The sequence below is a fragment of the Vicia villosa genome, unplaced genomic scaffold, assembly GCF_029867415.1.
Source record: "Vicia villosa cultivar HV-30 ecotype Madison, WI unplaced genomic scaffold, Vvil1.0 ctg.000339F_1_1, whole genome shotgun sequence".
Classification (NCBI taxonomy): domain Eukaryota; kingdom Viridiplantae; phylum Streptophyta; class Magnoliopsida; order Fabales; family Fabaceae; genus Vicia; species Vicia villosa.
Genome location: NW_026705151.1, coordinates 10,997 through 36,640, shown reverse-complemented (window position 1 = coordinate 36,640; position 25,644 = coordinate 10,997). Strand labels below are relative to the sequence as shown.

Below are 25,644 nucleotides of genomic sequence, written 5' to 3'. Positions count from 1 at the left end.
GCTACAACTGCACATCAGGCTACATTCAAGGAAGAGAAGAAGAAAGACTACAAGACACTCTTATTGATTCATTCTTTTTTTGATAGCGATAACTTCGAAAAGGTCGGTGATTGCGAGTTGACAAAGCAAGCTTAGGAGATTTTGGAGAAAGCTTATGTTGGGGCTGCTAAGGCTAAGGTGGTGAGGTCACATACTCACAAAAGGCAGTTTGAGCTAACGCACATGGAAGAGAAGGAAACGATCAACAATTATGTGACGCGTATTATGCATTTGGTGAATCAAATAAAGGCGTTCTTTAACGTTAAGATTCGCAACATTGTAGTGGCTATCAAAGAATCGAAGAATCTTGCAAGTTTGAGCAAGGATGATCTTTTAAGTTCACTCGAGGCGCATGAACAAATAATGGACGGGAGAGGAAACAATAAGGCAATGGTGGAAATAGCTTTGCAAGCTCGTTTGAATGAGAAGAGTAAAAAATCGAAAGGAAAATGGGCTTCGAAAGGGAAGCAAAATTTTCAAAATTTAGGGGGAGGTGATCCATTGAATTCGAAGGTTTCGATAGGGCAAAAAGGTGAGATAAGCAACTCCAATAGATATGGTGACCGAGGAAACATGAGAGGAGAAACCAAGAGATAAAAGTAAAGTTCAATGCTGAAAATGTCAAAAATTAGGAAATTTCTCAAATGAATGTGGTGCAAAACAGAGGGATTCCCAAGGGGACAAAGTTAAGGTTGCTAGGAAAGAGGTTGATGATAAAGATACGCTCTTAGTGATGATTACTGAGGAGTTTCATGGAAGTACAGAGGTGCTGAACAGCAGCTGCAGCAGTTTGAAAAACGAGGAAGAATCGCACTCGGAACAAAACATAATGACCTCGGTGCGAGATGGAGTTCATGGAAGCGATGAATGGTACTTGGACTCCGGTTGTTCAACGCATGTGATGGGTAGAAAGGATTTTTTTGTGCAAATCAATCAAGTCGCAAAAAGTAGAGTTAAATTCGCGGATGATTCCACTCTTGCAGCTGAAAGTGTCGATGTCTTGATCGAGAAGAAGAATGGTAGACATTCTATGATCAAAGATATGTTGTATACTCCGGCTATTAAGTGTAACCTCTTAAGTATTGGCCAATTGCTTGAGAAGGGTTACAAAATACGCTTGGAAGATAAGATTTTGCGCGTTGTGGATGCTAGCAGAGTGTTGATCCTTAAGGCTCCTATGGCTTCCAATATGACATTCAAAGTGGAGTTAAAAGTGTTGGAGCATAGGTGGTTAGCTACAGCGGCAAGTCGAGAAGATTTGATTTACTTTGTATTTTATTTTTTGAAAACCTTATATCTTTAATAGCAAATAACTATATTAATAAAGAGACAGTAACTAATACAAACTACAAAGAATATTTAAAATGACGGCAATACAAACTTACTAAAGAGAAAAGGCAAAAACTAATTGTGAGATATTAGATCGAACTCTATTGGATCAAAGGGTAGCTTCTGATTCGACAGAGAATATGCATGAGATCGAAGCTTGTCCACATGTTGTTATCGAAGACTTACATACTATAGTCGAAGTGTGTTCTAATATGTGGGTGTCGAAATGCTAAGGTTGTTAGTATTTCAAATTTTCCCTATTTGTTATGTCCAATTGTTTAAGTTAGCTAGTACCCTAAGTTATCTTGTATGGAATTTGTGAAAAGTCCATTAGTTCGGTATGTTATGTTTATTTTAAATTGTATACTAGTCTCTCATCATGACATACTGCAAATCTTAATTTAAGGTGAGAGGGTTATTTATTATTCTTGTAACACTTGTAATCTTATTTCAAAGAGAAAGTAAAGAATAGCAGTTATAACCAATCCTTGATGTTCTTCTTGTTTTATCATCTTTTCTACCCTTGTGTGTTTCTTGATCACAAAGAAACACTTTATACTTTGTTTATCAAGACATCGTTTTCACAACACAAATAAAACACAAATCAAATTTGAAAAGAAAAGAAAAAAAATAGAGTCTCAACTAAGCTAAATTTCAAGAGAACAAATCACCATCAATTAAGCGGAAGTCACTTTAAGATCACACCCAAACCCTATATTTGGTTGTCAAGACCGTCTCTGAGGACGTGTAAGGCGGACTATTGTACAGGACTTTAAAATTTTCAGAATTAAATTATAGGTAAATAGAGTCTTTAAAATTATTTGTCAAATCAAATCATGATTAAATAGAGTTTTTACTTGTTTTTCCATAGATAAATTATACTTAACCTACATAAGACTTCCAAAAACTTGAGAGAGTTCTGTTCTGCTGGTTGCATCAACATTATAAAACACTACGTCCAAGTGCACACCTAATGATTATTTCGTTTGTCCCTATTTCCGCGATCAAACTAGGATGCTTCGTTAATTATGTATAAGTGCCTAATTAATTTATATACAATGTATTTGCATTAAAATTGAGAGGACATTGTAATCAAAATGTCAATGGTCAACTATTTGACAGCAAGTTGCATTATCTCTCAAGTTTAATTTGACACAAATACAAAATCTTAAGAGGATTTTCTCATCTGGCAGATAAACAAATCATTCAACAAACACTTGAAACTTGAAAATTATCATCTTTATCTAGCTATAATTTAATTCTATATTAAATTTGAGATTGATTTAGTTGCCTGAATATTTTTAAACATTAAGATCTAGCATTAACACTGACCCATATCCAATTAGTTGGCTGAGTTGTATATATCATATACAATACAAAGATCAATAACGTTTTAAGCTTTGGTATCATGCATATATCCCACATTTATTTTTAAAGTGCATGCATCCTCCAATCTTTCGTAATTTTATATTTTAGTTTTAGGTTACTCCTTAATATTAATTTGCTATTATATTGTTTGTCTTTTTAAAATATAAATGAAGGGCTAATTAATGGTACGGTGATGTCAATATGGTTAATAATGGTGGAAGATTTCAACATCTTATATGCAAATGTTATTCATGACATGCAAACTTTAAAACTTATGGGTGATATAATGAAGAAGATACAAATACTATTGCAAATTCAGTTATTTCTTTGTAATTGTTCATAAATTTAAGAGAAAGAATGTGAAAATTCAAGACCACAAGAATCCTATAATATGTATAGAGTTTAATGGTTATGCACTGACAGTGTAAAAATGTTTTACACTGTCATCCAATTAGAATATAACGTTCTGCCATGTCATACAAGTTTTTTTTAATTTTCAGTCTAACTTGTTCTGATTCATGATCGTCATTGGTTGACAGTGTAAAACTATTTTACACTGTCAGTGCATAACTCTATTTTGCATATGTATATAAATAATTTCGTTAAAATTTATTTACTAAATACTTATAGACTTCGTTCTCCTAACATCTTTTTTACTTCTGTTTCCATCCAATCTCTTTAAAATAGGTTAGGGTTTTTCTTCCCTCCAAATTTTAGATTTTTTATTGTGAATGTAATTAATCATTTAGTAGGAGTTTGCTTGTGTTGAAAGTAATTGACTTTTAATACAAGTTAACCAAAACATTTGATAGTTATGTCTTTAGTTAATCATGTTAGTTTTCTACTCAAATATGTAATTCACTTAGTATTCCACTCAACAGAAATCTCTCTCCACTCATAATCAGTTTATATCTTTTAAATTTAGTTCATATTCTTTGCCTTTCATTATCTTAAAAAATAGGCAAAATATTCTTTTTTTCTCCCGTATGTTAACCTCAAGTTCATTTTGATCCCTTAACTTCAAAAAGTTTCATATTGGTCCCTTAACTCGTCAAAAAGGTGTCAATTTAGTCTTTTTTGTCATATTAGCGACTGATTTTTGAGTTTTTTCGTCGCTACTATGATAGATGGTGTGTGCAAATGAAGGTTATGTTCAAATTTTAAGATGTTTTTCAAATTGTGAACAATAGCTTCCTTGCATTGGAAGCCAATGCAATGGATGCATACAAGGTTGTTCATCAAGAATTGAACAAGAAAGATGGAAAAGGTTTGTTCTTTATCCATCAATGTGTGGATTCAAACATCTTTGAAAAAAATATCGAGGAAAAACAGCTAATAGTGCATGGGATACACTCAAGAAGATGTATGGTGGTATTGAGAAATTGAAGAATGTGAAGTTGCATTCTTTGAGGAAGCAATATGAGAGTATTCAAATGAATGATTTCTACTCAAGATTGTGAGACCTAGTGCTTTGAAACATATAGATTTTTATATTTAGTACTATAGATTTAATACTTATAGATTTATATGTATAATGATTTCTACACAGTATTCTTAATGATTTCTACTCAAAATTGTGAAGTTGCTAGCTTTCAAATTTTTATATATGAATATAATAAATAAATATATAGTAGTTTTTGTATATATTTTGCATACTTTGTTGATAATATAGTGGGGGGCGTGCCCACAGAACAACACATGTAGGTTTGTCCCTGATCATTGGAGGCTCGTGATATGAGATTGAAGCTGAGAAATCCTGAGAAGGTAACAGAACAAACCCTACAAGCTAAGTTCTTCAAGAAAATGAAAGAAGATGCATTAAAGATCAATAAAGGGAAATAAAAATGAAAAAAGAATAAGTGGAATGATGAATGTGTTTGCAAGAACACAAAGAACCAATGAGATACAAGCAAATATGTTATCTCTCACAACAAGAAATTCAACAAGGTTGTTATGAAGGAAGTACAAGGTCGTTGTTGTCATAAGTTTGTCCCCTATGCAAGACATTTTTATTTCAATATAGAATCCAATGCAAGTGGTAAAAAAAGAAGCAAATTTTTCACATGCAGACAATTTATATCTATGTCCTTGTAGGTAAGAGGTTAATGATTCGGATGTTAACAACATTCATATGGTGTTTTGATGACAACAATGTTGATGACTGTTGACACCAATGGTGATATATCTGCAACTCTTTCATGATGGTGACTAACTCGAAGATATCTCAGGCCTCATCAAGTAGAAGATTAAAGGTTCCAGTGAAGGGCTTATATGATCGGTATATCTGGCAAATAAACTTGAAAGCTTTAGAGATGTGAGAGAGACGAAGTAAGAAATATCGCATGGTCGTGTCATTATGAGTGACCAAAGTCTTGTGAAATTAGGAGATTAAATCCTAATATACGAAGACAATTCACACACAAACCTAAAAATATTTTAAGGTCTCTTTTTACATAATGGAATCACCACACAAAAATTTGGAGCCTAACAAATTGATTAGGAGAGTGTCTGATTAGCTGGAAGCAATTTTCCAATAAATAATTGATTAAACAGATGACCTAATCGATTAGGAAATTATCTTAATGCTTGGTAATATATATATATATATATATATATATATATATATATATATATATGGTTAATACCACTTTACTCCATGTAATGTGGGCGATTTTCGCTTTATCCCCCTGTAATATATTTTTTTTGATTACCCCCTGCATAGTGGAAGTCTGCATCAACAACGAGAATTATTGTGTGATGGTTCGTTGTAATCAAAATGCTTGTATCAAGTATCAACCATGAATCACTACAATATTGATAAACTCACTCTCTCTAATTTTCCTCAAAATAACAAAAAATTACACAAGAACAAAGTGCAACAAAAAGAAGTGGATCTAACATGGACTAACACTCAAGAAGTTTTTATACATAATAAGAGAAAGAAAGAAGGTGTTGGGAGTAGAGACACTAGACAAGAGAGGACAAATTAACATTTTGTCTCAATAGGTTTCACCCACATAGTTTCACACACTTGCCTTTGAATCAAAGAAACAACTATTTAAATCTAAGGTGGAAAATTGGATTTGTGAAACTACGATTTGAGTCAAGAAGAAATCGCGATTCAAGTCACAAGAGGTTGTGATTACAGTTAAGTTAAATTCATGATTTGAGTCAAAGTATGCATATCCCAATCCTTGCTTCATGGAGAGTTATGATTCGAGTCAAATTTACAACATGATTTGAGTCAGACTAGGTTGTGATTCGAACATAGTTAATTTCATGATTCGAGTCAATTCATCCAGAGGCAAATTCAATTTTCACAATGTCCATGATTTGAGTTACGCATAACACTTGACTCGAATTAAATGACTTTTCACCTTGATTTAAGAGTTCTAATTTGTGATTCAAGTCACACATGATGAAATCACAAGAAGAAATTTGCTAGGTTAAAAAAGAAACACTATCATCACAATAAAAAGTATATACAACAATGCCCATGTTACCATGGTCCTTTGAAGGACCGTGGTGATGTCTATAAATTCAGGCACCAATTATTTTATTTATTTTAATTAAAAATTGTTAACATATTACGAAACACAATTAACATGTCTCTTTAGTGGCAATTTTTTCATTTCCATTTTTGAAATCATTTTCAACCGTAACATTCAGCGCTGAAAACCCATTTTTACTCAAGAGCATCTTCATTGTTCATCAATGAACCCTATCCCTTTTCCACCCACGTCGTCTTCATCTTCATAGTTCAACCAACTACATTCATCGTCTATTAATAAAACCCGACCATTTTCAATCAACATCATCTTCATCTTCATTGTTAAACAAACTACATCTTCATAGTTCTTGGCTTATGTATCGTCGAGGATGAAGACGAAGAATCTGACAACATCTATATAGATTTTGTAATTATTCAACGTGTTTCCACTACGTAAACATTTTTTTCCCATGCATCTAAAGTAAACTTTAGTTGCCATTGTATTTATGTTTTTGTTGTTGATGTTGAAATAGTATACATGTTGTTGTTGGTGGTGTTGTTGTTGTTGTTTATTAGTTGTTGATGTTGAAATAGTATACATGCTTGTGTGTTTTACCTTATGATAGTATACATAGATTTTATGAGTAGGCTTTCTATGTTGTTTTATGATGATATATGATTATAAATACAGGCACAATGGTTGGTGTTGTTGGTTATGTTGTTTATGCCATTGTGGTTGATGTTTATGTTTCTGCCTTGATATTGAATGTTGTATGTCGTGATAAATGGCCTCTTCTTCATATAGTAGCAACGAAACTACTTATACAAATAAAAATCATACAAATGGTTCTCAATCTATATATGGAAAATAGAAGAAAAAAATAAAGAGGTTCCACAATGATGACTAAATTGTCAAAAGCCCACAAGTCGGCTAACAAATATTCGATCGAGTTTAGTGTTGTATATACGATACTTTATGGTCCTCATTCTTCACTTTTTAAGAGTTGTTGCGTTCCTTGGAGGTAGAAAAGTTAGTATATTGATAAATGATTAAAAAGTGAAGCAAGAAAGTTGAACAAGGTAAGAACAAATATCCACATAGATTATCTCGTGGGGGATACAAGAAACTTGAGAAAAAATAATTGTTGAAAAAAAGACAACAACTATGAGATAAGAACTCTATGAGTCATGATCGCAACTCATCTCCACCATCACAACATTAGTATAAAATCAAGACTTAACTTAATATATTTTGATGAAGTCAAATATGGTAAAAAAAAAAAGAATTACTTCATGAAGCTTGGAATTAAGTAAAGTTTTATTCATCCAAAGGTATAAAACAATTCAATACTCATTCATATCTTAAAAGTGCTCAAAGTCTTTATAAAATATTCAACCATCTAAACTTTGATTTTATTCTTACATCTCAAAGTATTTTTTTACCATTACATATATCTTATGCATACTTTCAATGTATGATGAATTTGTTCTACTTGTTAAAGGCTTGTATCAAATTTACTCAAGGGTCGTGGGTTTAAGTCTTGAGTTTGTCACTTTTTACTTAATATTGTTTCTACATTTTTCTAAGTAAATCAATCAATGGGCCTTTACTACAATCGATTTTTTCAAACTTACTATTTCAGGAAAACCAAAATTTAAATTAACCAATCGATTGATGGCCTAGAGCAATCAATTGTCTTGACCAAAAATGGAATATTTTCAAGTTAAAACCTTTGAACCAATCGATTGACAAGAACGTGTAATCGATTGTTCCTCGTGCATTTTTCTTTTCTTTTTTGAAACTAAGACACATCTCTTCATGGCATATGTCTGTGGCATCTCTTTCTAAGCCATTGCTATTTCTTTTCTAATCATTCTTTCAAACCTTGCTATGATTAACCAATGCTTGCACGTGTCTTATGTTAGAAATTCGGTATGATAATCCTGGATATCTTCGAAGAATCGTGTTCGTTCACTTTATGAACAAAGTATTTCGACCCTATTCTTGTCTGGGTTCACGAAATCCTTGCAGGGATAATTCTCGAAGAGCAATCTGTTTCTGACAATAGAGAACAGATCAGAATGCAGAGAGGAAGTATAATTTCGTGTACCAAAATCGAGGCCAAATGACTCCTTATATAGGAGACCAATAACAGAAAACAAACAGACACACCTTTCCCTTGGACCCCAGCAGGGCGCTGCCCCGCACCCCGCCAGGGCTCTGCCCCTTGGACCCCGACGGGGCGCTTCCCCGCACACCGCCAGGGGCTACGCCCCTTGGAACCCCGTTTCTATTATTCGTATTCAGTTACACGTTTGGCTCGATGAGCGTGCACTCCACACTACCCTAACTCGTTTCAAACTTAACACATAATTGCATTGGCCTATAGTAAATCACATTACTACCAAAATACATTGATGATACTAAAATCACCAACATCTTATAAATATGAATCAAACCTTGCCATGATTAACTAAGGGTTGCACGTGTCTTCTAAGATTCTTACATATAATAAATAATTCAAGGAAGGTGAACTCATATTTAACTTTACTTACCTCATCTTTTTCATAGTATGTTATAATGAATTAGTTAGATTCATCATCTTGCTTTGATTCATTAGATGAGTTTATACTATCATCATCTTGTTCAATTACATTAAATGAATATAATTATTTATTTTATTTTGTGGAGGCTTTTAATTTTTTCTTTGTCATTCTTACTTTTCCATTCTTGCACAAATTCTTTATTTTCTTCTTTTTTGAGTTTCATGAGATTTTTTAACTCGTGCAAGATTTCCTGTAGTTTATCAAATATAAAAGTCATATCTCCATAATGCGGATCCTCAAATTTTAAAATTGTGGTTATTTTAGATTTTTAAAAACAAATTATAAATCCAAAAACTTTCTTTGATGGACAATTTTTGAAATGATTAATAAGAGTTTTTAGAGAATTTATCTTATGAGAGAACCATTTCGAAGGTTTCCTTCATAGAAAAAAGAAAGAAGGGAAAAAATGAAAATTAAATAGATAAGGGAAAAGAAATAAGACACGAGATATTTCATTTGTTCAATCTTAAACCACACCGTCTACTCCACTCCTTAGGGATCCCCATGATGGTTCTACTAACAACATAATTTTTATCATAATCCACAACCTTCTTACACAATTTTTTTCTCAGATTCAGCTTACAACCTTTTTAATTATATCAGAGTTACAAGAGAATATTGGTCTCTTGATTTATAATTATAGCTCAAACGGATTTAAATAGCAATTACACAAGTACAATTTTCACTAAGTGTTTTTCTATCTCAAAATTAAAATAAATATATACAAAGTTTCTAAGAAGAGAGTGAGAGTGACATAAAATGTTATATTTATATTTCTTGTGTGTTGTGTGTTTTGAAGTGAGTACAAGTTCTCTTTATATAGTAAAAAATTTGGCCAAAAAATATTTTTGGTTCGGATTCACATCATAATTGATTAGACCGCGTCTCTAATCTATTATGACATGCAAAATTAGGAAATAAATTGTCAAATCCGAAACCTAATCTATTAGAAAGTTTCTTAATCAATTATTGAGCAAGTTCACTCCATAATCGATTAGATAATTGTCTTAATCAATTAGATCAAAAAGTTTGCTTCCTAATTAATTAACTAAGTTTAACAATCAATTATTCTTTAGCCATAGTCATTTTTTTAATATTTTAAAATAGTTGAAGCTTAGAAAAAAATGAGTGTATCGGTGTATTATTTATAACTTTGAGAACTACTCACACTTAATAATACAGAAGATATAATATAGCAAAAAAATAGATAAAGTAGAGATCATTGACTAGCGTTTTGCATATTGACTTCATTATTTAGTGAAGATCTTTGGCTATAATTTTCTTTGCGTTGATCACCAAAAACCTTCTTACTTTTTTATTTGATTCGCATTTCTTTATTTGTTTGGTAATGCTTATAATTTTCTTTACTTTCTTTTGTTATCATCAAAATCAAGGTTACATATGTAACACATAAAACTACAATATATCAAGATTAGCATTATTCCACTAAATCACCCAAATTTATTGTTGAACTTAAAAGTTAGTCGAGGTAACGACTAATAGCTCTCAAATGTGATTCTCTTTTGTTTTTGTTGATTGTACTAAGTAAGAAAGTATGTCCTTCAACTATGAGTTTTTTAAATCTTACAGAGAGGGTTAACGAGAGAAATGATGTTTTTAGATATTGAATTAAAAAATGCATAAAAATAAAGCCGAAGTGTAAATAGATAAAAAATGTAAATCAATTTTTTGATTGATCGTCTATGTTGAAAATTGTACAAGTATATAGTCCTCATAGACAAACACTCCGGCCTACAGAATTTAGCTTTTGAAATTATGTAGTTCCCCACATTTGGCATGTTCTTTCCTCCTTCACAATATTTTCTGCTTCATCTATATCAACACATGAACTTCATCCTCATATCGTGTCTAACTAATAGTTGCTTTAATTAGTAGCACAATAAACATGGAATAACGACTAAATTTATTTTGATTGAATCTAATACTCGCCTGTCTTTCAATTACATAGTTCAAATTTATTGGTTGGTCGTTCACCTGTATATAATCTTTCACGAACAAACATACCAATTGGTAATGAACTCTTATATATCACACTCTACTTTCTATTTTAAACTCTTTCTATATTTGAATAACATTCCAAACTATAAAACAAATATGCCTACTTTTCTCTCTTTACCACCTTGTCCTTCCTAATATAAATTCATTGGATTGCTACCACATGTGTTTACTTAATAATGATGTGACAAAGTGTTGGAACTCTATCGTCTTTATTGCACAAACCATTCTAAGGAAAGTCCTTTAGATGATGGTAGATGTTGCTAAATTATAAAGGATAACTAATAAGTTATCTTATATAGTGAATGAATTTATGGTGAATATTTAATAAAATAGATGATGGTTGATATTCCCTCAACGGTGTTTTTTTTTTTTAATTATTTGTTTATTTAGAATATCAATGTGATATTTATTTATTTCTTCACTAACTTACCCTTATTTATTGTATTTCATTTAAATACTCCACTATTTATTATTAATAATGTTATTTTAGTAAATAAGACTCATCTTATCATAGAAGTTAACATAATTAATCATTTTTTTAAAAAGTGTGAAAATCTCAAAGACGGCACCTATTATGAGACAGAGAGAGTAATAATAATAATAATAATAATAATAATAATAATAATAATAATAATAATAATAATAATAATAATAAGAATAATAATAAAAATAAAAATAATTATAATATTAATATTAATAATAATAATAGATAAATCAATTGATTGAATTTATATTACTTAAAAAACAATTGTTGAGGAGTTTATAAAAATGAAATAATTTAAAAACATATATAAGTTTAATCAATTTTTTAATTAAGTAAATAAGTAAGATTAAGAAAAAAAATGGCACCATGTAAGCTATTTAAAATAATTTATAAAAACACTTTTTGTTGGGGCTGATTATATGTCTAATGTTGCTTAAATTCTTTAATAAAGAAGGAAGTTAAAAAGTAGTTATTTGAGAAGTTCCACATTGCTTAGTGTGGTGAAGCAAAGGGGGACCAAGGCTATATATTGGACCTAAGTTCTTTGTTTTTAGATACACTAGTCAAAAAGCACTTTAAACTTATATTTGATTTTCTTTGTTCTCTTATGCTCTTGTATTAGGGTGTTGTGAGATTTAGTTTAAATATTTGCTTTGTAAGAGTGTGGGTGTACTAGGGGATTGGGGTGAGAGTAGAGAAGTCTATGTGTTGTAAAATTTTCACATAGTAATAATTCTCTGGTTGTCTATTTAGACAACGGTCGTGGTTTTTCTCCGGTTTTGGAGTTTCCACGTTATATTCTTGTGTTATTTGTTGTGTTCTGTTTATTTATTTATTTTCTTCAGCTGTGTTATTTTCCAACACTTTTATAGTAAAATAAGTTATAAATTAATGATAAAATAACCGTTATATTAAACAAGTCCTTTTAAATCATACTAGGCGTACACCCATGCGATGCACGGATATATTTTATTCAAATGTTGTTAATGGTTATTATTATAGAAAAAAATTAAAATTTATTTTATAATATTTTTATATTGATTCTATTTCTAATTTAAAATATAAGTTAATTACTTTGATGTTTTATAGCAATATTTGATACCTCAAATTTATATGGAAAAATTAAACAAAATAGTTGTTATATTTATTGATGAAAGTTTTATAAATAGGTTAGAGTTAAAAAAATTAGTAGAATTCTTAAAAAGGATGGCTCAGTAATAAGAAGAACAAAATTATGTATAATATGTTAACCTAATTTTAATATTAATAAATTATCAATTTTAATTTTAATATTGAAATAATAGTAAAGAAAATCAATTATAACAATTTTTAAAAAAAATAGTTTTTCTGTCAACTATATTGCATCTTGTCGATAGAGAATGTGGAGATCATTTTCCATGTCTAGTAGTTTATTTAAATATAGTATGATATATGATAAAGTGCTTAGTGAATTACTTGAAAATTTTGTATTTTTCTCTTTCACTTTTTTATTTGATTTATTATTATTATTATTATTAGTAGTAGAAATAGAATTTTGGATATCATTATTATTAAGTTATATTATGCTTATATTAGTTAATTAGTTATTAATAGTAGAAATAAAATTTTGACAAAAAATTATGAGGGTGGATGGATTAGAATAACATAGAGGTCAAATTGAATATAAGATTTAGTGAGAGAAATTAATTAGTTATTGTTAAATAAATATTGAATATAAGAGTTAGTGAAATAAAATAGTTTTTATTAAATAATTAAAAATAAAAATATCAAACTAATATAAGAGTTAGTGGGTTAGCGGAAGAAAATTAGTATTTATTAATAATTAACTAAATTAAATTAAATGAATATATTAATAATAAATAATTACTAAAATAATTTTAATTTTGGCTCCAAAAGTTGTTTAACAGACTTAACAACTTTAATATACTAGACGTCTACCCATGCGATGCACGGTATATTATATTAAATTGTCGAATATATTGCTATAAATATTTTCAACTTTTGATTAGAATATAAGATAATTGTGTTGAAATTTATAAATTTTATATCATATTTGCCTCACATTTAATTAAAAGGTAAATGAAGTAAAATAGAGGTAAATGTATGTAAAATTTAGAATATAAATAATGTCATACACCTTGTGATGTTAGAATTGAATAAATAATTATAATATACCACTAATACTTATTTAATATTTTTAAATACTTCTTTATAAATGATATTTTAAGAAGAGTTTGTATCTTGACATCTATTCGTTGTTATCAATAATTTAAAATTAATTTTTATGTAAATTTTAAAATTACATCATATAATTGTGCATGTGAGAAAATAAATTGTGCAAGATAAACTCCAACTTACTTCAAAAAGTTTATTTGAAATTTATCATAGTCATTACAAATAAAATGAGTAAAATAAATTGCCTCAGTTGAAATTTAAAAGAATTTGTTGGATCATAAGATAAAATTAAAAAATTATCCTTGAACAAACCAAAGAATGCTTTTAAGTATAATCTAATTGGGTCAATTGGTAACCGAAATTTTAATATAGAAAATATTAATATTTTAAGAAAATAAATCAAGAATATATTAGAGAAAGAGAACTATTTTAATAAAAAAAAAATTAATAAGCAATGATATAAGAAACCGCATTAGGGGTGCAACTCTTACAACGGGAACTATAAATAGAGTTGAAACAGTTTAGGGGTAACTTATACCAATCGTAAAAAATATTCTTAGTTGTAGAATCACTATTACACAACCATCTCCAAGAAGAATAAAATGTTGGAAATGACCGTTTCAAAGCTAAAAGAAGCATTATAAAAAATAATAGCATTTCTCATAGTCCAAATGCACCAAATTAGAGCTAACCAAATTGAATTTAGTTTAACTCTAGTGTTGGTTTTCCTCGCCTTTTCTTGAATGCAACCGAAGCTTTTGAACTCTTCCAAAGTGAACTCCAAGTCATTTCCCAACCAAGAGTAGATTCTATCCCAAACCGCTTTTGATATTTGACATTGGAAGAAGAGATGTTCCGAAGATTCTGGGTGATTGGAGCAAAAAGGACAATCAAGAGAAGTAAGGTTAGTTACACCTCTATAAGCCAAAAGATATTTTAGAGAGAGTCTTTCAATAAAGAATCTCCAAGAAAATATTTTAACCTTTTTTGGAATCTTTGCTTTCCACATGACATCCAACAATTTGATTGTGTTAGTTGGCCATGTTATATCTTTTGCATTGGACACCAAGTTAGACACACTTGCTACCGAGAACACGCCGTTAGAAGTTAGCTTCCAATGAAAATTGTCATGGTTCGCGTTGTTCGGAGTAATACCATCCAACAACACGTTTAGATCCCTCAAAAGAAGAGAAATAGCCGTGGAGGTACCATTTGAGACGTGATGAAGCAAGTTCGGGCCCAAAAAGTCCAAGTCGTCAATACCCATGGGAACATTTAAATTCTAAGAAAAAATACTATTATTCCAAGAAATGGCCTCACTAACCTTGTAAAGTTTATTGGTTGAAAGATCGAACAAAAACATAAAGGATTTGCGAAGAGTTTGATCACCCAACCAACAACTATGCCAAAAAAGAATGGTGTTATCTTTCTTGAAGTCACATTTTACCCAATCGTTGAAACCTTCAACGGAATCCTCTTCTCTGAAATCGTTAAGAATAATGTCTTTCCACCAACTAGAATCGTTCAGGTTTAGAACTTCCCCACTAGATGCTAGCACTTTAAATTTCGGATTTTGATATCTCAAAAGTAGAAATCTACTCCAAATAGCATTATCCTCCTTCAAGATTCTCCACTTCCATTTGAGGAGAAGAGATCTATTCATATCACCAACATCTCTAATACCTAACCCACCTTTCTCCCTTGGTTTACAAACATTCTCCCACTTCACCCAATGAATGCTTCTTTTGTTCACATTCCCATTCCACAAGAAGTTGCTAAGGAGACCTCTAATCTCTTGGATAGTTTTGCTTGGGGCTTTAAAGAAAGAAAGAGTAAAAATAGGAATAACATTAAGCACCGGTCCAATAAGAGTCGCCCTTCCGCCTATGGAGATTTTTCTCCCCTTCCATAACGACAGACTTGACATGATATTAGCAACCACATCCTTCCACACTCTCCTCTTACTAGCACCTTCTCCAACCCAAATACCAAGAAATTTGAAAGGAAATGAGCCTTTTTTTCAAGAAAGAAAAGAAGTAGCCAATGTAGAAAGCCACTCACCTATATGAATGCCGAAAGTGTTACTTTGGTGAAAGTTGATTTTCAAACCGGAGACAAGTTCAAAGCCTCGTAACAACACTTTCATACTCCTAATACTATTGCACGTGGGTTCTCCTATGATTATGGTGTCATCCGCAAATTGGAGGATATCCACATAATCATCTTCTCCATATTTGTACGGTTTAAATCCCCCACCTCCACCGATTTATTCATGAGAGCGCTAAGACCTTCCATAGCAATGACAAAAAGAAAAGGAGAAATCAGATCACCTTGACGTAAACCTCTTTGAACTTTGAATTCTTTGGTGGCGCTTCCGTTTACCAACATGGACATGTGACTAGTGAAAATACAAGATTCCATCCATTTCAACCATCTCTTCCCTAACCCCATTCTTCCAATAATCCACCTAAGGTAGATCCAGGAAATAGATTTGTAAGCCTTTTTGAAATCCACTTTAAGAATTAGACACCCTTTCTTTTTTCTTTTAGCCCAATCAAGGATCTCATTAACCATTAAAACACCATCCATCATACTCCTATCCGGAACAAAAGCGGTTTGATTAGGCAAAACCAATTTATCCAACACACCTCTCATTCTAGCCGCCAATATCTTTGCAAGGATTTTGTATATGCTCCCCACTAAACAAATAGGACGATACTCGAACAAGTCTTGCGGATTCTTCTTTTTTGGAATAAGCGCAAGGAAAGAAGAAGTGATAGCTTTGACAAGCGTACCTTTAGAATGGAAATCGTTGAAAAGCTTCATGAGATCATCTTTTAGAAGAAACCAAAACCTTTTAAAGAATTAAAAAGAGTAACCATCCGGGCCCGGACTTTTGTTCCCATACGACCAAATAGCATCCTTAACTTATTCTTCGGAAAAAGGTTTTTCTAATTCCGAGGAATCTCCAAACTATAAAGACTTCAAATTAATCCTGTGTGGCTCCGGTCTAAAGCTTACCCCTTCTTTAAAAAACCCTTCAAAGTGTTTGAAAATGAAGTATTTAATCTCTGTGACCTCTTCCATTCTTCCCCTCCTAGTCTCAATAGCACATAAGGAATTCCTTCTTCTATCTTTTAGGGAATTATGAAAGAAATGTGTGTTATCGTCCCCTTCGAAAAGCCAAAGTTGTCTCGATTTAATTCTAAGAAGCCCTTCTTTTTATTTATGTTTTCCCAAAACTCCTCCGCCACTTTCAATCTTTTCTTAACCACATCTTCCAAAACGTTACCTGCAAAATGAACAAACAAGTTATCTAAAGAAATCATTTCTTTCACATCTTTGTCAATTTTGAGGTCTATCCACCCATAGACCGTTTCGTTCCATCAAGAGATCCGACTTTTAAGAGTTTTCAACTTTTCAACCAAGAAATAGTCTCCTCTTCCTTTAACTACCATTTTTCTCCACTCCTCTTCCACAAAACTACCAAACTCGTCATGCTTAAACCACAAGTTGTTGAACTTGAATGGCTTAGGACCCCAATCCTTTTTATTCTCTTTCAACCAAATGGGAGCATGGTCGGACACGTCCCTCTCACCTATATGTTGGCCATCCACCTTCCAATCTTCTACAAAACTCTTCGAAAGTAGGAACCTATCAAGCCTACTCAAGCCTTCCCGTTACTTTTGAACCAAGTAAACTTGCCACCATTATGGAAAGATCCACCAAATCCATTACCTCTATGAACTCGTTAAAGAATCTTAACTCCCTACTATGACCACCATTAGTAACTCCAGTTCTTTATTCTAAAGAAGAAATAGAATTGAAGTCTCCGCCAATGCACCAAGATCCTTCAATGTTATTGTTCTTGAACTCGCAAATATTTTTCCAAGTCCTCCTTTTAGTATCTTTGTCACAAAAGGCGTAAACATTTACAAAGTAAATGAGTTTACCCTCCTTCTCCATACATAGACCAAGAAATCCTTCATCTCTAAAACTATAGTTTAGAGAAAATAATTCTTTTTTCCACATGGTAAGAATGCCTCCTAAAGCTCCATTAGCATCCAAAAAAGTCCATTCAACATCAATATTTCCCCACATCTCTTTGACTAAATTCAATCTTATTCCACTAAGTTTTGTATCTTGAATGAAACAAAGATTGTTAGACGATAGGAATGATCTAGAGGGGGGTGAATAGACCACCTTTTTCGACTTAAGAAAATTCTAGCTTTTGAAACGTGACTTCCCGGGATCAAACTTATCGTCTTTGAACGATCGAGTTATCGGGGACCGGATATGTGCACTAACCAAATTGGATGAAAAACGACGAAATTTGAATTACGTTTTAACGAATTGTTCGAATACACACTTAATAGAGTATTACTCACAATGAACCGTTTTACCAAAATTTGACCAAAAATTGAATGAGTAATTTTATCGAACACTTGGTGATCGATCTTCACCAAACTTCAATTTTTGCTCAATAATGGATTTTTAACAAAAACGAATATTGAAAAGATAAAAGTAAGAACGATAAAGAACATGAGATTTGTTAAGGCAGTTCCTTTATCGTCCTCGCAGGAGTACGTCTGCCCCTAATTTCAAATGAAATTAGGAAAGTTTTATTTGATTGCAAAATGTTTAACAAGGTTAGAATTTACCAATCACCAACTACACACATGCAGCAAAATTGAATATAATTCTTTCCCCCCCTTGATTCAAGTAGAAACAAGTCAATATCAATGATCTTCACCGATCAAGACCCTGATCCTTCCTTTTCAATCCTCCGGTTGTAGCAAATTTGATGAGCAAATCTACAATCCCTCAATTCCTTATGCTCGGCTGAATTGATTCCTAAAGCAAAGCGATAGTCAAAAACCTTCAAATCAAACCTTTGATGTAGAAAGAAAAACCCTAAGGTTTTATACAAGAAACACCCTCAACAATCTTCACTCGAACAAGATCAATGTCTACCGTCGAACCTTATCAACGCACGTTCCTTACTTCGATCGAAAAAGATGATTATGTGTGATTTTCGATCAATAAGCGAAAGGTTGAGGATGATAAGAAACTTGAGTATATCTTTCACGTTTCTTGTTAATTTGTTTGAGAATGATAAATTTGATATATATATATATATATATATATATATATATATATATATATATACCACACCCCTTGCATTAGAGAATTAAACACAACAAAAAATTAGTAAAAGTAGCGATAGGTCGACCTGTCCCTCTGTGTAGGTCGACCTATTGAAGTTCTGCATCTATTTTTGAAGCAAGTATGACACATGCGTCGACCTGAAGGGTCGGCGTGCGCATACCCGTGATTCTCCCAAAAGTCCATGCGTCGACCTGTAGGGTCGGCGTGCGCATACCCGAGGTTCCCTCAAAATGCCATACGTCGACCTGAGGAGGCAATGCTTCGAGGCATTCTGCCTTGACATGGAAACTTTCACAAGTGATAGCAATAGGTCGACCTATTGTGCTTGTGTGTCGACCTGTTGAGATCTTTTAGCCAAAATTGCTTTTCTTTGTTACATCCACTTGATTTCGTTGCTTCCACATACATTGGTTGAGTTCACAATGTTTTGACATCATGAAAGACGCATTTTCCCTCACATACTCCCTCTTTTTGATGATGGCAAAACTTGGGAATTTTGTTGAGTATACAAGTTGTCACAATGCCTTTTTATTACTTGCTTCCCCTATCTTGGTGCATATATTGGTTGCATTGTTTAGGCTAATGATCCAATACCTTCTCCCCCTTTGACAACATCAAAAAGAGACAAGGAATATTACACATATATGGTAGTGATGATATCATTCAACATCGATCATAAACAAACCCTTTTTGCAATCATAGTAACAAAGCAATCATTCACATAAAACGATACTTAATGACAATATAAAGAAGGTAACAATAACATAAATAACCAAACACGCAATGAGCACATAGCTCAAAGTAATATTCTTACACAAACACATAGCATGGGTGAGAATTGTTCGGAAGATATATTAAAATAAAGAACACAAAACACTGAAATTGTTCATAGAGTATGCAAATGATTCATGCATGAAACGAGACACTAGGCATCATTATCATCATTCTCTCTTGAGCCGGAGGTGGAGGTTGAGTAGCATGAACTTGAGCGAATGGATAGTGTTGCATGAAGGCATTTGTGAATGGGGAGAGCTGGTTGCTTTGCGCGTCAATCATACCATAAAGCGTGTTGTACCTTTGCTCTTGAATGGCGGAGTAAGCTGTAAATTGTTCACCTTGCTCAGTGACACGGGAGGTCAAAGTAGTAAGGCGCTCATTCATCAAATTTTGATTTTCAATTTGTTGAAGGCGCATAGCCTTAAGTAAATTTGCAACATTTGAGCCTTCATTTCCAATACCTACATCTTCATCTTCATCTTCATCTTCACCTTCATTCTCTTTACCTTCTTCAACATCCATATCATCCTCATCATCTCTGTTGAGGTTCGCATTGTTTCCCCTTAGGAAAGCTTGGTAGGTTCATGTGGCTTGACTGTAGAAGAATCCCATCATATTCAAAGTTTATTTGGTGAACTCTTGGTCGATTGGAATGGACATCATTGGAAGACGTTGAGTCGCAATATTTACCCTGTTAAGCACCCATTGGATGAACGAGGCATAGCAAAGTGCGGTGCCTCTACCGGATTCCTTCAACTCAAACATCCGCTTTGCGATGAAGTGAGGCCAATTCACCGGAATTCTTCTCTTGATCAGCCAAACTAGATATACCTCTTGTTGATCAACACGGGAATATCCACCTTGCTTAGGTCGGATGATTCGTGCCACAATCCACTACAGAATTCTATCAACTATGTTCAACAAACCAGTAGTAGCAGTCCTTGGAAACAAATTGCTCTGAAAAACATGATCAGGATGGGGGCGCCTCAACATATTGTTCAAGGCAACATCGTACTCAAATTGAGCCATCACATTTGTATCAGTTACCGTTACCGCATCATCACTTAGCGGAAACAGACCGACATGCTTCCAGGTATTTTCGGTGATGGCGTATGTAGTAGTGCCCATCTCAAAATTGAAAGAACTGCCATGGAAGGGCCCTTCCATCCCATTATAGAAAATCTGAACCAAATCCACATTATAATCATGACTTAATTCCATAAAAGTACCTAATCTTTGAACTTCTAGCAAATCAATAACCTGTCGCAGATGAAGTCTACGTAGGGTTCAAGTGAATAGCTTGAATTGCTTAATGACTTTCCTCTTGCTAAAGTTTGAAGAGTAGGATTCAACAAGTTCATCAGGAATTAGAGAGAGAGCATTTACCAGTTCTGATTGTAGTTGAGAAGAGGAGTCTCCCTTTGGGGCTCTCTTCCTTGAGGACTTGTGTGAAGCCATTGATGAGTGATTGAGAGAATTTTGAGTGAGTGGGAGTTGGAGATTTTAGGGTTTGCAGGTGAGGAGGTCGACGGCGCAGAGAGAAATAGGAGAGAATGATTTTGCCTTTAGCCCACTTTTTAAATTTAACCTAATTTTGAAATTCTGCGAACGATGCGTCGACCTATGCAGGTCATGCGTCGACGCATTAGCCTCAAAATTTTAAAAAATTTCTTGTATTAGGTCGACTCATAGAGAGGGTAGGTCGACCTATTGTTGGCATTTTTCAAAAATTGGTTAAATTCAATTAATGTATGCATGAGACTACCAAAATAATCATAAAACTTGCACACATATGAACAAGTAGCAAGTTTACCATGTTGATGCATTGTCATAAGAAGAGTCTAAGGTTGAAACGATATTACCTTTACACATGGGAGATGGAGAGATATGCCCTCACATTTTTCTTGAATAATCACTTCAAACACACTTATGAGAGCATGGATAATAATAATGATACTAAATAGAGCACATGCAACTACTCATAGTTGCAACTTAACCGATATATCAAGGACACCAAGTTCCCTACGAATGTGAAAGAAAGGCTTGGTAGCTAGTGGTTTTGTAAAGATATCGTCAAGTTGATTTTTGCTATCAACATGCTCAAACACTACATCACCTTTCTCCACATGATCTCTAAGAAAATGGTGCCGAATTTCTATGTGTTTAGTGCGAGAGTGCAAGACCGGATTTTTGGTTAAATTTATAGCACTTGTGTTATCACAAAAGATGGGAATTCGATCAAGCTTTACATTAAAGTCAAGTAATTGTTGCTTGAGCCATAAGATTTGAGCACAACAATTACCGGCCGCCACATATTCCGCCTCGGCGGTTGACAAAGCAACGAAAACCTGTTTCTTGCTATGCCAACTCACTAAGGAGTTTGAGAAGAAGTGACATGTACCTCTAGTGCTATTCCTATCCAACTTGCACCCGGAAAAGTCGGAATCGGAATACCCAACCAAAGAACAATCACTACCTTTGGAGAAACATAAGACATGCTTAGTCGTACCAACAAGATACCTAATTATGCGCTTAACAACTTTTAAGTGAGACTCTTAGGACATGATTGGTATCTTGCACACATGCAAACACTAAACATAATATCGGGACGAGAAGCGGTAAGGTAAAGTAGGGAACCGATCATACCTCTATACTTTTTTACATCAACCGGCTTACCATGTTCATCCCGATCAAGATTTACCGCGTTAGGCATAGGTGTGTGAATGGCCTTTGACTTTGCCATGTCAAAGCGTTTGATAAGCTCTTGACAATACTTAGTTTGACTCACAAATGTGCCTTCCTTTATGTAGCAACCTGCCCTAAAAATTAAAACTTAGAGTCACCACCTATTCTGAAGGGCGAATAGGAAACCCTACGCAGTATAGAGATCAGGGTAAGATACTATATTCAGGTCGAGGGAAGGTGTTAGGCACCCTCAACCCTTTCCTAAAGGCTAACATCTCAAAGATAAAGGTTTATGGCAAAAGATAAAGAAAGATGACAGACAGTTAATAGAGTTGAAAGGCTAATTATATGAACATGATTAGAGTTTGGAAGAGGGGGACTCGCCTTGTTGCCAAGTGCCTACGTACCTCCTTAGGGAGGATCAGAGTCTACGTAGTTCGAGGAAGGTTGTACGCCATTTAGAGTTTGAATTTGATTTGATATGGTTTTTTAGAGGCTTTTTAGTTAGCCTATCGCAGTTTGTTTTGTCTTGTAATTTGAGTGGATTTTAGAATTATTAGGGTTTGGGCGTACAACCCTGATTTGGCACAATTAACCGCAATGATCAATAGGTTTGATCACCATAGTTAAAAGATTAAGGATTTGCATTGTTACCAATTCAAATCGATTAATTCGATTATCACTAATAACAACTTATTGTATTTTATTATTTTATGAATTTCGCGTTTTATATTGTTACCTCTCATAATCGATTAGCACGACTACAAATAATAACAAATTAAATTAAATAATGAGGCAAGATTAATCACCACAATCAATAAGATGATTGCAGCCATTTAATCGAATTTGGTTTGATTTTTATTTTGACTTAAACAGTATTTTAATTAAAATTATTGTTAACCATAGCGATCAATCGATTTAATCGGCACGAATAACAAATTAAAAATATTTAATATAAATATCATGTATTTATTTATTATAATACAATTATTATTATATATTAAACATATGCATTTTAATTAAAGAAATAAACAAAACAAATAGAATTTATTAAGTTTATTAAGGTTTTGATTCCATGTGGTAACCATGAGGATTCATATTATAGGGACTCAACCAGGGGCGTTAGATCTGAAGTTAATGGAGGATTGAAGGTGGGATCGTGAGGGTGCATGATGGGAGTTATGCCCTGAGGCGCACCGGATCCACTAGAAATTCTCAGAAAAATAATGTGTGGGAGGGGAGGCTCGAACCTGTGACCTCACCCTCCATGACACGCTTCTTAACCATTCCAACCATATGACGCGCTTGTTTATAATACACTTTCAGTACAACAAATACAAAACAAGACTCTAAATGGAAATCATGCGCGCGAATATTCAAACGATCCAACCAACGGATGCCAACGCATCATCTTCTTCGCAAGTTTCCCTAAAGGCCTGTAAGTTTAGCTACGAAATTGCTACGGTTTTACTCGTAGCAAATCAGAACACGAAAATAGCGATTAGGCTATACTTTCACATAAATCTTTCGCGACCCCTGCAATCGTCTCACCCAAACCACGCGAGTTCATTCATATATTCAATTAACCCTAATTTTAACCCTAATAAGAAACCCCAAATTGGAAAACCTAGAACTCAAACCGGCCTCTAATGGCAAATCATGTTTAAGGCACATTGTAACTCGGTGAACTGACTTTTATTTTTTTATATGCAACAATGTTGCGGTGAGCAAGAGTCGCCACCGACTTTTATTTTGTCCAATGTCAGGAAGGGCAAAAAGTACAGAAAAAGACCCTTTTGAAAGAAAACGGGCTCGGGGGGTAAGTTATGAAAAGGGAAGGTGCAAGCACCCTTTTCATCCGTAGTTATCTACGGGCTCTTAATTTACTTAGCTCATGTTTGTTTTGTTTGTTTTGAATTGAAAAGGGACATAAGGACTTTAGCGTAAATGCGTAGCCTTAGTCTTTGAAAAAGTGTTGAAAAGATGTTTTTTAATAGAGCTAGGCATATTAAGAGCACTACCCTAGATTGGTCTTTTTCTATGCTTTTTACGATTCCCAGGATTATCCATACTATATAGAAGTAGGAAATCATTGTTATATTGGACGTGCGGGACAATCGAAGGGTCATCGAGGTCGTTTGAAGGCAACAGGTAGAGGTACCTTTAGCAATATTCGAAGGGACAATCATTGTTTCGTAGGCAACCACTCGAGGGACTAGATCATATTATCGAGGCGACATCGCGGGTCATCGAGGGACTTATGATCTTTGCAATGATTTTTTAATCGAGGGACTTTGCTAATTGATACCTCTACATTCGAGGGACACGACCTTTAATCGAAGGCAACCGAGAGGGGCGTACCCTAAGGGTGAGTGCGTGCAAAAAGTGTATTCAATTCAGATATTTTATCTATCTTGATTATGGTTAGCTAACGTTAAGTTGATTAGTCTTGCCATACACACCCTAATTTAAACATACATCTAACACAATATAGATAATAATAATAAAAATACGGAAATTTAAAAATGCGGGAAAGTAAAGAGATTCACTATAGTTGTTTACATTCTTTGACCTATATACATTCTAATGTCTAAAAACCATAAAATAAATCAAGCATGCGCCATACAAAGGTTTTTTAGAGGTGAGAAGAAATCGGGAGAAATTTGAGATTAGTTTTAAATGAAATTAGTTCGAAATTAACTTAGACTAATTATAACATCAAATGAACTAAGTCCTAAAAATTTAAAATTATTTACTAAATCAATTTATACTAATTAACTTATTTAATTTTATTATTTTTTTAAAAATTAAAGGAGTTAATTAAATTTATTTTCTAGTTGCATACAATAAAAGTTAAATTAACTAAAAAAAACTAATTTTACTTTATTTGATTTTATTGTATTTTATTTTGGTGATTTTAAAAGAGAAAACACATAAAAAATTGGGTATAGGTGCTGGGTTTCGAACCCACACCCTTAGGATCCCAGGCATCACTTGCTTACCAACTGAACCAGTTTCATCTCCTGTAAATAATACCAACGAAATAAAATAAAAAGAAAACTCAAAGGTTTCAAGGAGAGTCAAACAATAATTCAGACGGGCCCCACTATCCCTTGCTGGCCAATCGCGTGAAGAGGGAGGGGGTGTATTGTTGACCGGCGAATGGGATAGCGCCACGCAGCGGTCAAGGAGTCAAAAGAACTATTCATCATCTCCTTCATTTTTCCTGCGGATTTCTTTACGGAATCAGCTGCGGATTTTCTTGCGGAAAATCCTTCGAAGCTTAAAACCTACAAAAATCGATGCAAACAAAAACAAAAAGGACCCAGATCTATGTAAAACGGTGCCCTGAATCCAATAGTGATGTTTGTTTTGGCTAATTTGGCTTGTAACCTATAATACGAATGCTTGCAAGTTTAAAAACATAACCATGGCACATCTCGGTTTAGGGCTTAAAGCTCGAATCTTTTACGTTAATCCTGCACTAAATCATCTTATGAAC

At 33.3% G+C, this 25,644-nt stretch overlaps 3 protein-coding genes across 3 annotated transcripts; 1 reads left to right on the top strand and 2 right to left on the bottom strand.

Moving 5' to 3' along the window:
* The first annotated feature begins 222 nt into the window (after window positions 1-222).
* On the top strand, window positions 223-1,342 carry LOC131626957 (uncharacterized). The gene is made up of 2 exons (XM_058897789.1): window positions 223-571; window positions 672-1,342. The coding sequence occupies exons 1-2, from the start codon at window positions 223-225 to the stop codon at window positions 1,340-1,342; spliced, it is 1,020 nt and encodes a 339-aa protein (XP_058753772.1).
* Window positions 1,343-14,085: 12,743 nt separating this feature from the next.
* LOC131626956 (uncharacterized) lies at window positions 14,086-14,778 on the bottom strand. The gene has a single exon (XM_058897788.1). The coding sequence runs from the start codon at window positions 14,776-14,778 to the stop codon at window positions 14,086-14,088; it is 693 nt and encodes a 230-aa protein (XP_058753771.1).
* A 15-nt stretch (window positions 14,779-14,793) lies between these two features.
* Window positions 14,794-16,337, bottom strand: LOC131626954 (uncharacterized). Its single transcript, XM_058897787.1, has 2 exons — window positions 15,800-16,337; window positions 14,794-15,524 (listed from the first exon to the last, which is right to left on the bottom strand). The coding sequence occupies exons 1-2, from the start codon at window positions 16,335-16,337 to the stop codon at window positions 14,794-14,796; spliced, it is 1,269 nt and encodes a 422-aa protein (XP_058753770.1).
* Between the last annotated feature and the right edge of the window lie 9,307 nt (window positions 16,338-25,644).